The following is a 13,963-nucleotide window of genomic DNA, read 5'->3' on the forward strand; positions in this document are numbered from 1 at the left end:
TAGAGATACTACATTTAGTTCCCTCATCCAAATCATTAATATATAATGTGAACAGTTGGGGTCCTATCATCCCTGTGATACCCCACCAATCGTAAAATAGACCCATTTATTCCAATTCTTTGCTTCCTGTCTGTTAACCAGCTTTCTATCCATCTCCAGACACTACCCGCAATCCCATGCGCTTTAACTTTACATATTAATCTGCTATGTGAGACCTTGACGAAAGCCTTCTGAAAGTCTAAATAAACTACATCCACCATTTCTCCCTGGTCAACTCTTCTAGTTATATCTTCAAAGAATTCCAGTAGATTTGTCAAGCATGACTTCCCTTTCATAAATCCATGCTGCCTTTGTCTGATTATACTACTGCTTTCCAAATGCTGTGTTATGAAAGTTTTGATAATGGGCACCAGCAACTTCCCTACTACCGACGTTAGGCTCACTGGTTTGTAGTTCCCCGTTTTCTCTCTACCTCCCTTTTTGAATAGTGGGCTTAAATTAGCCACCCTCAAATCTGTAGGAACCATTCCAGAGTCCAAAGAATTTTGGAAAATGACCACTCTACTATTTCGAGAGCCACTTCAGTACTCTGGGATGAAGATTATGAGAACCTGGAGATTTACCCCCTTCAACCCCATTAGTTTCCCCAAAACCATTTCTCTACTAATACTAATTTCCTTCAGCACCTCACTAATACTTGTGTTTCTCAGGAACTCTGGTACATTATTCATGCCTTCCTTTGCTAAAACAGAAGCAAAGTACGAATATAGTTCCACAGCCATTTAATCTTTATTGCCACAAGTAGGCTTACATTAACACTGCAATGAAGTTACTGTGAAAACCCCCTAGTCGCCACATTCTGGCACCTGTTCGAGTACATAGAGGGAGAATTCAGAATGTCCAAATTACCTAACAGCGCGTCTTTCGGGACTTGAGAGGGGAAACCGGAGCACCCGGAGGAAACCCACGCACACAGGGAGAACGTGCAGACTCCACACAGACAGTGACCCAAGCAGGGAATCGAACCTGGGACCCTGGTGCAGCGAAGCCATCATGCTAACCACTATGCTACTGTGCTTTGTTCCCTGTTATGAATTCCCCCGTTTCTGACTGTAAGGGGCCTTACGTTCGTTTTGTACGTTCAATTCATAAAACACAAAGAAGCTAAACCATACAAAGGAAATCCCATTTACAAAGGAAAACAAAAACCCTTAGTCCCTGTCAGATTCCTACCCCCCCCCCCCCCCCCCCCCCCCCCCCCGACCCCCGAAACAAACAAGCTCGGCTCACTAAACCTTGTCCAAACAGGTCCAACGAGCCACATCCCCTCCCTCGGCGCCTCTTCTCTCTCTCTCTCTCTCTCTCTCTCTCTTCCCCCCCCCCCCCAAACGCCATCCCACCTCACTCCCATTCACTAGCAAAGGTAACCCCCCCCACCCAGGGTTTATGCTCAGAGAATAAAGAAAAAAGATGCTCCTCAGCCTGTTCCAGCTGCAGAAGAGTAACCAAATCCCAACACCCTCACAATACTTAAACCCCACCCCCGCAACAATTTCCTTTCTACTCTTGCGCCAAATAGGAACAACCAACCTTTGGAGTTCACATATTCATTCCTTGAATACCTGCCATTGCAGTAATTTTTCCAGTCCATCATAGCCAATGCATGTCTCATGCCATCATTGATACTTTTATTGAGATTCAGGACCCTGGTCTCAGAATCAACTACTTCACTATCCCACCTTGATAAAGAATTCTATCCTATTATGGTCACTTATCCCCAAGGGTTCACTCACAACTAGATTGCCAACTAATCCTTTCTCATTGCACAATACCCAGTCCAAGATGGCCTGTTGCTTTGTTGGTTCCTCAATGTATTGATCCAGAAAACCATCCCGTATACACTCCATAAATTCTCCTCTATTGTACTGTGACTAATTTGACTTGCCCAATCTATATGCACATTAATGTCCCCCATAATCACAGATATTCTTCTATCATATGCATTTCGGATTCTCTGTCTAATGGGTTGTGCCTATACCCATTGGAGTTTAGAAACATGAGAGATGATCTTATTGAAATGTATACAATCCTGAAGGGAGATGATAGGGTAGATACTGGGAAGATGTTCTTCACTTGTGGGGAAGACTAGAACTGGAGGGCACAGTTTAAGAATAAGAATGCCCTTTTAAGACAGAGGTGAAGGTCAAGGGTTATTGGGACCGACAGGAAAGTAGACTTAAGGCCACAACCAGATCAGCCATAATTTATTGAAGCAGAGAAGGTTTGAATGACTTATTCATGTTCCTTTGGGACTGACATTTTGTGACAAATTAAAGTGGCAGGAATGTTTTTGTTCTTCAAGAACATATGACATAAACAATTTACAAGGGTTTAGAATATTATTACGAATAAAATTTAGTTTTAAAAGTGAATTGTCTATTTTATAAACTGCATGCACATTAACAGACAAACCTCAATGATGGCTAGTATGTAAAATGTAGAACTAGAGTATTGCTGAAAAAAGAGATTCTATTGAAGCTTTTCATCTTGCACTCATCAGGACAGACACAAGAATACCAAATTTCAAAGGGAGCAACAGCATATGCTGCATGAGAAGAGGATGCTGATTTGTTGAGTTGTGGTCATAGAGAATGTACAGGGGAAAGTTGTCCTAGATAATAATTCCTGTGTCACATTTGCTCCCAATGTTTGCTGGGTTATGTAATGTCCACAAGAGTAGTTAGCATCCTAAAGTTGGTCTGCATACTCTGAGCTACAAAAACAAAAGCGGCCAAGATTTTGCCTCCTGATTGATTTTTAGTGATTCCCTCCTGGAAAGTTGGTGAATGCCAATTAAAAAGTGGATTAGATCTAGCGGTGATGACTTGTATGGCTAAAATGCCTACCTATAGATTTGAGCAGGAAATTTAACCATGCAAATAGGATGTTAATGGACTTCTGTTGCCTGTGGAACTATAGTCTAGTTAAAGCCCTACAGCCAGGAGAGAAAATTGGCAGGAAATGTTATAGAATTTGCAAATAAGTTATTTAGAATCGACTACCTCAAGATTTCAATGAGTTGAGCTTATAATTGCAGAGACGATCCAAATCTGGTCGAACAGTAGGCTTGATTGACCATGTTCCCTTATTCCATGCATTATATGATTGTACTTTATATTAAGAATTGACTCCAAGAAATTACACAGCGAATTGGTAGAGCATCAAACCCCCAGCATAGTTGAGCCTGTTAGGAATATAAAGGTAGTTTTAAAGGATTTGTAAGTATATTGGTAAACATTAGAAATAAGATATAGTTTTAAGTGAGTTTAATTTAATATTCCTGTGCCTGGAAGAGTAAAACCTATAGTTAGATTCATGCTGGACAAAGTAATACAATCCCGGATTAGACCCCAACAGTGGCTAGGATACTGGACAGAACTCCAATATTTTATTTTAATTTTGTAAGACTGTGAGGAAAGGATACCGCGCTCCAGGAATGATTTCACGCATACTACGGATATGGTATATGAAAACAAACTTTATTACTAACACAGTATTAACATATCTTTAACGTCACACAAGGAAAATAGCGTACAATTACCCCTTAAATAATGCTCATCAATACAGTGACATGATAATCCTTAACTGCTATCTTTATTCCCGCTCAAACAATAAAATCATCTCGGCTTTCAATCCATTTTCAAATACAGTTAGCACTCTGCTGTACAGAGATGTCTGGATACCCTACTTTGAGAAAGAGATATCTTTTGACACTGCTGTAAAGAAAGAGACCAGACCCTGTCAGAACAATGCAGGATCACCAGCTGAAGTCTTCAGAAATTGTCTTCATAGTTTAACTTCCAAATCTCCAGAACTAAAACAAAATTGCTTATCTGCAAAATGCCTGGTACTCTAGCTTCTCCTGTTAATTACATCATCTTGAGGGCAGCACGGTAGAATTGTGGTTAGCGCAATTGCTTCACAGCTCCAGGGTCCCAGGTTCGATTCCCGGCTTGGGTCACTGTCTGTGCGGAGTCTGCACATCCTCCCCGTGTGTGCGTGGGTTTCCTCCGGGTGCTCCGGTTTCCTCCCACAATCCAAAGATGTGCGGGTTAGGTGGATTGGCCATGATAAATTGCCCTTAGTGTCCAAAATCGCCCTTAGTGTTGGGTGGGGTTACTGGGTTATGGGGATAGGGTGGAGGTGTTGACCTTGTGTAGGGTGCTCTTTCCAAGAGCCGGTGCAGACTCGATGGGCCGAATGGCCTCCTTCTGCATTGTAAATTCTATGAATCTTACCAAGCTGAAGCACAATGTACCTAATTAACGCCACAGGGATCCCCCTTAATCTAAGCAAAGCTCCATTAGCCCAAGCTTTTATGATGCCTGAATTGCACCTTTGTCTCCCAAAGACATACTTTAAAAACATTACTACAGCAGTAACATACATTAACTCAGCATTTTAACCATTACTGCACCAAATACCAATAATACAATATATCTGAAATTCCTACATTCATCACAAAAGGTGTTTGTATATGTGCAGATTGGTTAAGTTCCAACTGTTTTTCTGTTATGCTTAGAGAGAACTGTGGCATGAAGAATAAATAAAAGACACAAGTGGGTGTTGCTTCGCAACTGGGGCCTTGTAAGGGAGAGAAGGGAATATTTCTCTCAACTTTGCTAGAAGAAAAGCCACACCATGGAGTAATGGTTAGGAAAAAAGTGCAGAGATCTGTAGAGCAGCTAGTTAAGAGAAATGAAAAGAAGTTTCCAAGAAGTCAAAGACTAAAGGTACAAGAACAGAGCACTGTTCAGTACAGACATTCTGAGCTGAGAAGAAAGCTGAGATGCCAGAAAGATATCTGACATGATTTTCAGTTTTGTGAGATTTTACTACAGCCTGTGGAAAGTGAGTTGAAATAACTATGGGATCAGTGGCTTGGAGTTTCTGTAAAAACAGTTAAGCCAAAGGAAATATAATGGGGTGAGTATAAAGTCCTGGACTGGATTCACTGTTATAAGTGAAGCGGAAGCTTTGTTTGAAGTGTCATTTGGAAAACCTGGTCTGGATATCAGAATGCAAACTGCTAAGGGAAAGCATACTCCTGAGAGAAGATTTAAAAGAGTGTTTTGGGAAGTGCAGTTTGGAAACTCTCACATGAAAATCATCTGGAGGAATTCTGAGGAGCTATCCATAGGTGGCACGGTATCACAGTGGGCAGCACTGTTGCTTCACAGCTCCAGCGTCCTAGGTTCGATTCCCGGCTTGCGTCACTGTGAAATGGATGCCTCTTGGAAGTAGCCCCATGATATTCTATAAACTGTGCTCACAATATCAGACTATTTGGGGATATTTAAAATTGCCCAGTATTATTGCTCTGTTGTTCTTACTTATATTTCTGAAATGTCTGCAGATCTTATTTTCAGTTACATCTATCCCCTGCTGAGCTGTAATGCAAACTAAGAACTGGACCATTTCCCTTCCTATTTCAGTTTCATCCACATGGATTTTGTCTTACCACAAGCCCCCAAAGACCCTTTTTTAAAACCTTCCTATCTCGCCTGTAAACGTTAGAACTGGAATATGAAGTTCCTCCGTCTTCTCCAAACCTAAGAAATATTTCCTTTACAGTTATTGTTTTATTGCCCTGCATATTCTTTCTTACACTGCTTCCTGTACATATCACTGAATCCTCATTCAAATTCTTTGGAATGCTGATTCATTGGGGGCGATTCTCCGAGCCACGCGCCAAGCCGGAGAATTGCCATAACGCCATCCCCGACGCCGCGTGCAATTCTCCGAGTTGGGGAGAATCGGCGCCTTTGGCACGGCGCCGGCCGCGGGCATCAGCGGGGCCGCCGATTCTCCGACCCAGATGGGCAGAGCGTCCGCGCCGATACGACAGAGTCCCGCCGGCGCCGTTCACCCCTGGTCGCTGCCGGCGGGAACTCTGAGGGAACGGTCGGGGGGGGGTGGCCCGTGGTGGTGGGGAAGGGGGGCTCATTCACCGGGTGGGCCTCCGATGGGGTCTGGCCCGCGATCGGGGCCCACCGAACGGCGGTCCGGCCTCTCTTTCCCGTCCCCCCTCATTCCAGGCCTACTTTCTGGCGAGCCCGCCCCCTGCACACTGACGCCATCTTAAGTCGGGACCGGCGCTCTAAAGAAGTCCCCCGCGCATGCGCATGTTGGCGCGGCCCAACTGCGCATGAACGGGTTGGCGCGGCGCCCATTTGCCGCCACGAAAGGAAGCTGGAGCGACATGAACAGCTCCAGTGCCGTGCTGGCCCCCTATTGGGGCCAGAATCTGTCGTACCCGGGCCCGGTTTGCCGACGGCGTGAACATTTGGGCTCCATATTGGAGAATCGCCCCCATTCTTTTTGCTGGTTTATTCATTGATTTTTTTTTTTTTGATATTCTGTTTGCCTTCTATTATTATTTTTAACCTACGTCAAACTTATTTCTTGATAGGCTGCAGCAAAGAGATTAAACACTAATTGTTCCAGAAATTGCTCTAGTGCCCCAAGAATGTGAATCTTTTACCCCCTCGCACCAGTGTTGAGCTTCCAAATCTTCCTCTCCTCAGCAAGTCTACATAGCAATCCAAAGGTTTACCAGCTTTTGTTATCATGTTTCTGTCTGGTGCCTTAATCCCTAAACTTCCTTGATCTTTTTTTAAAAAAATATATTTTATTGAAATTTTTTTTCCCTGAGCAACATTTTTCCCGCTTACAAAACAAGCGAAACGATAACAGGAACAAAACAGAAATTTTTAAACTTTTTAACAATAATAATAATAGTAGTAATAATATGCAAGTAACAAAACCTCGTACTCTATTGACCTATACTCAACTGCCTCCCCCCCCCTCCCCCCCCCCCCCCCTCTCCCCTGGGTTGCTGCTGCTGGTCATCCGTCTTCCCTCTAACGTTCCCCTAGGTAGTCGAGAAATGGCTCCACCGCCTGGTGAACCCTTGAGCCGATCCTCTCAGGGCAAACTTTATCTGCTCCAGTTTAATAAACCCCGCCATATCGTTTACCCAGGCCTCCAGTCCGGGGGGTTTCGCCTCCTTCCACATGAGTAGGATCCTGCGCCGGGCTACGAGGGACGCAAAGGCCACGACATCGGCCTCTTTCGCCTCCTGCACTCCCGGCTCTTCCGCAACTCCAAATAGAGCTAACCCCCAGCCTGGTTTGACCCGGGCCTTCACCACCTGCGAAATCACTCCCGTCACTCCCTTCCAATACCCTTCCAGTGCCGGGCACGCCCAAAACATATGTGCATGGTTTGCCGGGCTCCCGCCACACCTCCCACATTTGTCCTCCACTCCAAAGAACCTGCTCAATCTTGCCCCCGTTATGTGTGCTCTATGTAGCACCTTAAATTGAATCAGGCTAAGCCTGGCGCATGAGGAAGAGGAATTTACCCTGCTTAGGGCATCAGCCCACATACCCTCCTCTATCTCCTCCCCTAATTCTTCTTCCCACTTTCTTTTTAGTTCGCCCACCGACTCCTCCCCCTCTTCCCTCATCTCTCTATAAATCTCTGACACCTTGCCCTCTCCGACCCACACCCCTGAAAGCACCCTGTCCTGTATCCCCTGTGTCGGGAGCCGCGGAAATTCCCTCACCTGTTGTCTAGTAAACGCCCTCACCTGCATATATCTCAAGAAATTCCCCCGGGGTAACTTATACTTTTCCTCCAGTGCTCCCAAGCTCGCAAAAGTCCCATCTATGAATAAATCTCCCACCTTCCTAATTCCCAACTGGTACCAGCTCTGAAATCCTCCATCCATTCTTCCTGGGGCGAACCTATGGTTGTTCCTGATAGGGGACCCCACCAGGGCTCCCCGCACCCCTCTGTCGCCTCCACTGTCCCCATATGTTCAGTGTTGCCGCCACCACCGGGTTCGTGGTGTACTTTTTCGGTGAGAACGGTAGCGGCGCCGTCACCAGCGCCTCTAGACTCGCCCCTTTACAGGACCTTCTCTCCAGCCTTTTCCACGCCGCTCCCTCACCCTCCATCATCCATCTACGTATCATTGCCACATTGGCGGCCCAATAATAATCTCCCAAGTTCGGTAGTGCCAGTCCTCCTCTGTCCCTACTGCGCTGCAGGAACCCCCTCCTTACTCTCGGAACTTTCCCTGCCCACACAAAGCTCGTAATGCTCCTATCTATTTTATTAAAAAAGGTCCTGGTGATTAAAATAGGGAGACATTGAAATACAAATAAGAACCCCGGGAGGACCATCATCTTAATTGCCTGCACCCTGCCCGCCAGCGATAAAGGCTGCATGTCCCACCTCTTAAAGTCCTCCTCCATTTGTTCTACCAGCCGTGTCAGATTAAGTCTGTGCAAGGTTCCCCAGCTCCTAGCGATCTGAATCCCCAAGTATCGGAAGTTTCTTTCCACTTTCCTTAGCGGTAAGCCTTCTATCTCTCTACTCTGGTCCCCTGGATGTATCACATATAATTCACTCTTCCCCATGTTTAACCTATAACCCGAAAATTCCCCGAACCTCCTCAAGATTCGCATAACCTCTATCATCCCCCCCCGCTGGGTCCGACACGTATAGCAATAGGTCATCCGCGTCTAACGAGACTCGGTGTTCTTCCCCCCCCCTCTAGTCACCCCTCTCCATTTCCTGGAGTCTCTCAGCGCCATGGCCAGAGGTTCAATTGCCAGCGCAAACAACAATGGAGACAGCGGGCATCCCTGTCTTGTTCCCCTATATAATCGGAAATACTCCGATCTATGTCGACCTGTAACTACGCTTGCCGTTGGTGCCCCATAAAGTTGCCTAACCCAGCGAATAAATCCTTTCCCAAACCCAAACCTCCTTAACACTTCCCATAAATACTCCCACTCCACCCTATCAAATGCCTTCTCTGCGTCCATTGCCGCCACTATCTCTGCCTCCCCCTCCACTGCGGGCACCATTATCACCCCTAATAGCCGTCGCACGTTAACATTCAATTGTCTCCCTTTTACGAACCCTGTCTGGTCTTCGTGCACCACCCCTGGGACACAGTCCTCTATCCTCGATGCCAGCACCTTTGCCAGCAGTTTGGCGTCCACGTTCAATAGTGAAATAGGTCTATAGGACCCACACTGCATCGGATCTTTGTCCCTCTTCAAAATTAGCGATATCGTCGCCTCCGACATTGTCGGGGGTAGTGTCCCCCCTTCCCTGGCCTCATTGAATGTCCTCGCCAACAACGGGGCCAACAAGTCCGCATATTTTCTGTGGAATTCCACCGGGAACCCGTCTGGCCCCGGGGCCTTCCCTGCTTGCATGCTTCCCAGTCCCTTAATAACCTCGTCCACCTCAATCGGCGCCCCCAGGCCTGCCACCGCCTGCTCCTCCACTTTCGGGAACCTCAACTGGTCCAGGAACTGCCGCATCCCCTCCTCTCCCTCTGGGGGCTGAGACCTATACAGTTCTTCATAAAAGGTCTTAAACACCTCATTTATCTTTCCTGCCCTTCGCACGGTATCTCCCCTTTCATCCCTAATTCCTCCTATCTCCCTCGCTGCTGCCCTCTTTCGCAGTTGGTGCGCCAACAGGCGACTAGCCTTTTCCCCATATTCATACCTCCTCCCCTGTGCCTTCCTCCACAGTACCTCCGCCTTTCTGGTGGTCAGAAGGTCAAACTCGGTCTGGAGTCGTCTCCTCTCCCTGTACAGCTCCTCCTCCGGGGTCTCTGCAAATTCCCTGTCCACCCTTAAAATCTCCCCCAGTAATCTATCCCTTTCCTTGGCCTCTGTTTTCCTTTTGTGGGCCCCAATAGAAATCAGCTCTCCTCTGACCACCGCTTTTAGTGCTTCCCAGACCACTCCCACAGGGACCTCGCCGTCGTCATTGACCTCCAGGTATCTCTCGATACACCCCCTCACTCTTGCACACACTCCCTCATCCGCCATCAGTCCCACATCTAATCGCCAGTGTTCTCTGCTCCCTGTCCTCTCCTACTTCCAGGTCCACCCAATGTGGGGCATGATCCGAAACCGCTATGGCTGAGTATTCAGCTTCTTCCACCCTAGAGATCAACGACCTTCCTAGAACAAAAAAATCTATCCGGGAGTACACTTTATGGACGTGGGAGAAGAAGGAATACTCCCTCGCCCTGGGTCTAAGAAATCGCCATGGATCCACTCCCCCCATTTGGTCCATAAACCCGTTAAGTACCTTGGCCGCTGCCGGCCTTCTTCCAGTCCTTGAGCTGGATCTATCTAGCCCTGGGTCCAGCACCGTATTGAAGTCCCCTCCTAAAATCAAATTTCCTGCCTCCAGGTCCGGAATACGCCCCAGCATCCGTCTCATGAACCCCGCATCGTCCCAATTTGGGGCATACACATTACATATCTACCTCCACTATCTGCTACGATGTTCTTTGCTTCAAATGCTACCCGTTTCCCCACCAAAATGGCCACCCCTCTGTTCTTTGCGTCCAGTCCTGAGTGGAACACCTGTCCCACCCATCCTTTCCTTAGCCTAACTTGGTCCGCCACCTTTAGGTGCGTCTCTTGGAGCATAACCACATCTGCCCTTAGTCCTTTCAAATGCGCGAGCGCTCGGGCCCTTTTTATCGGCCCATTCAGGCCTCTCACGTTCCACGTGATCAGCCTCACTGGGGGGCTACCTGCCCCCCTCCCGTGTCGACTAGCCATTACCTTCTCTAGGCCAGTCCCATATCCCGTCTCCGCGCTCCCGCTCGCTCCCCCAGCGTCGCATTCCGCCCCCGACCACCTTCTCTTTAGCCATTTCCTTTTGGATTTCCGCAGCAGCAACCCAGTTGTCCCCTTCCCCGGCCCCCCCCCCCCCCCCCCAGCTAGATCCCTATCTAGCTTGATTGCTCCCCCCATATCACTTCCGTAAGTCAGCTGACTTCAACTGACCCTGGCTACTCCTGCTCGCTCCTCGGCCCCCCCCGGTGTGAGGGAACTCCCATCCGCCTTGCGCCTGTTTTCCCGCCTTATTCTTTCTGGCGCAGGAACATCCCTTTACCTGTCCCGCCTCTTATGGCGCAGCTCCCTTTCCCCTCCCCCTCTCCTTCCCCATTCTCTGACTATGTCCCGCCTCTCCCCCCTCACCGGCGCCCACATTTCCCCAGTGTCCCCCCCCCCCCTTCCCTGTTTACTTCTCGCTTAACTTTCACCATCCCATTAACAAAAACAATAATAACAACAATAACAGTTCCCTGCAGCACCAGTCCCTCAGTTCCGGTCCAGTTTCTCTTCATTGATGAAGGACCATGCTTCCTCCGCCGTCTCGAAATAATAGTGTCTCTCCTGATGCGTGACCCATAGTCTTGCCGGCTGCAGCATCCCAAACTTCACCTTCCTTTTGTGCAAAACCTCTTTGGCTCGGTTGAAGCTTGCCCTCCTTCTCGCCACCTCCGCACTCCAATCCTGGTAGATCCTTACCACCGCATTCTCCCATCTGCTACTCCGCACCTTTTTGGCCCATCTCAGGACCTCTTCTCTGTCCTTAAGGCGGTAGAATCGCACGATTATCGCCCTCGGTGGTTCTCCCGCTTTTGGTCTTCTCGCCGGGATCCGATTTGCCCACTCCACCTCCATGGGGCCCGCAGAGGCCTCAGCACCCATCAGTGAGCTCAGCATCTTACTTGCGTACGCTCCACAGTCCACTCCTTCCGCACCCTCCGGGAGACCTAGTATCCTAAGGTTCTTCCTTCGCGCTCCATTTTCAAGGGCCTCAATCCTGTCAGCACACTTTTTATGAAGTGCCTCGTGCGTCTGAGTCTTGACCGCCAGGCCCAGGACCTCGTCCTCAATATCTGACACCTTCTGCTCCACCACGCGAAGTTCCGTCTCCTGGGTCTTTAAAGTCTCCTTAAGCCCCTCAATTGCCTGTAACAACGGGGTCATTACCTCCTTCTTCAGCAGGTCCACGCACCGTCTCACCACCTCGTCCTGCTCAGGCCCCCATGTCACCTGTGGTTTCTCCGCCGCCATTTTGTTTCACTCCCTCTCTCTCTCTGATCTTCTGGCTGCAGATTCAACTTCCTTAATCTTAACATGTACTTTCAGCTTGTGCAGTCGGTACTAGCAGCATAAAGGAAAACATTGCAAAGCTAGAGTAGTGAGGCTTCATAATTTTAAAACAACTAGGTTGCCCAAATTTAGATTTATTTTTTGAGGAGCAAACAAGAATTGTCATTTGATATAGTCTACGTGGATTTTATCTAGGCTTTTCATAAGGTCACACATAGCAGTCTAGCAATGAAAGTAAAAACACATGGGATCCAAGGCAGAGTGGAAAGCTGGATCCAAAATTGGCCCAGAGGCTGGAACAAAGGTTGATGGATGTCTTTATGACTCGAGGGCTGTTTCCAAAAGGGTTCTGCAGGGCTCAGTACTAAGTCTCTTTTTGTAGTATATGTCAATGATTTAGACTTAAATGTAGGATGTACGATATCTTGTTCTAATTCCAGTTTCCTCTGTTACTTTAACGTAAGGCTTCCTAGAAACATCTCTTCATTTCTCTAGTTACCTTAATTAGGTGTCCGTTTAGATTTCTGGCAATGGCTTCCTTAACCATTACTCTATTGTATGGCTTTCCTTCTCGCAAGGCTGAGAGCTGCTTACCCACTCGCCTCCTGTCACCAACTACTATGAATTCAGTTAAACACGATCACAAACCATCTTACCGAACCCTAAAGGTGACTCTGGTTGCTAAGAAACATCTCTTTCCATCTCCAAGCTTTTATTTACTTTTCACGGCGGAAACTCTCTCCGCACAATAGAAACCCACAGTTTTAACTGGAACCTAAAACCCCAGATGCAAACTTCCGTGTCTAACGTGATTCTAACTATAGGTTTACCCTTTCTCAAACAGAATCACTAAAGTAATCCCACTTAAATCTATACCTTATTTCTAATATTTAATGAAACAAATATAGATCCCTTAAAACTATCTCTGTTTTCCAGACACATGAAATAACCAGATAACTCAGGATGCTATTTTTATTTTTCCCAGAGATGCCTTAAACAAAATGAAAGATGTTTATGAACGAAATCCACAGATGGGTGATTCTGGTAGTTTGCACCCAAAGATCTCAGAGACCATGGGCAACATTGACAAGCTACGTCATGAGATTCAAAAGCATGAGGTAACTTGGAAAACTATGTATTTAGTGTGTAAAAGATATTGAAGTTGTACTTTGTTCACATACTTGTAAGCATTTTATATGCTGGGAATGGTCTGATTCATCTGACTTTGTTGATTTATATTTGTGTATGCAATATCATGTCATACTATATTACTAAGCCATATGGACATAAAATCCCAGATTTTCTTGTTGACATGGAAACCATATAGTACAGTCATCCAGGTAATTTCAATATCAAAATATTTCAAAACCACACAGACACAAATGATGAGTAAAATACTGATTATGGGCAGGGTGAGTGAAGTTGACATAAAATTCAAGCTGCAGGGCAGTTGTAAGAAAATGGCCAGAAATTGCAGGCATTTGTGGGAAAACTTTTACTGTAGTTGAATCAATTTGGCAGTTCTTCCCTCAGTAATATTTCACTTATTATCAAAAATGTTTTTAAAGTGCTACTGTTCTGCTTTCTGTAGAGTGGCGAGGAAGCTGGATACTGCTGTAACAGCTGGTTTTACTGTAGGGAGTTGGGTGCTCAGCTGTAAACAGCATGGTTTAGAATTAGACTGAATTAAGAGCCAGTGAGTGGAGTAAGCATGTGCTAAAACCATTTACCTTTTCCAGGAAATTGCATGCCTTGATGTACAGGTGGGGTTGAGGGTATCCCTGGGATGGCCAGCAAGGGTGGCTAAGGTGTGAAATCATGTTGTGCATAAGTTTCATAGAATTTACAGTGCAGAAGGAGGCCATTCGGCCCATCAAGTCTGCACCGGCTCTTGGCAAGAGCACCCTACCCAACCCCACACCTCCAGCCTATCCCCATAACCC

General features: G+C 46.9%; 1 protein-coding gene across 4 annotated transcripts in view; it reads left to right on the top strand.

The window, feature by feature from the left end:
• fnbp1l (formin binding protein 1-like) overlaps positions 1-13,963 on the top strand; it is a 269,825-nt gene that overhangs the window by 245,074 nt on the left and 10,788 nt on the right. For all 4 annotated transcript variants that reach the window (XM_072510515.1, XM_072510516.1, XM_072510519.1 and 1 more), the window contains one exon: positions 13,006-13,138. In XM_072510515.1, coding sequence (XP_072366616.1) covers positions 13,006-13,138 — 133 coding nt within the window. The remainder of the gene's footprint in view (positions 1-13,005; positions 13,139-13,963) is intronic.

This window comes from Scyliorhinus torazame, chromosome 7 (assembly GCF_047496885.1).
Source record: "Scyliorhinus torazame isolate Kashiwa2021f chromosome 7, sScyTor2.1, whole genome shotgun sequence".
In the NCBI taxonomy this organism is placed as follows: domain Eukaryota; kingdom Metazoa; phylum Chordata; class Chondrichthyes; order Carcharhiniformes; family Scyliorhinidae; genus Scyliorhinus; species Scyliorhinus torazame.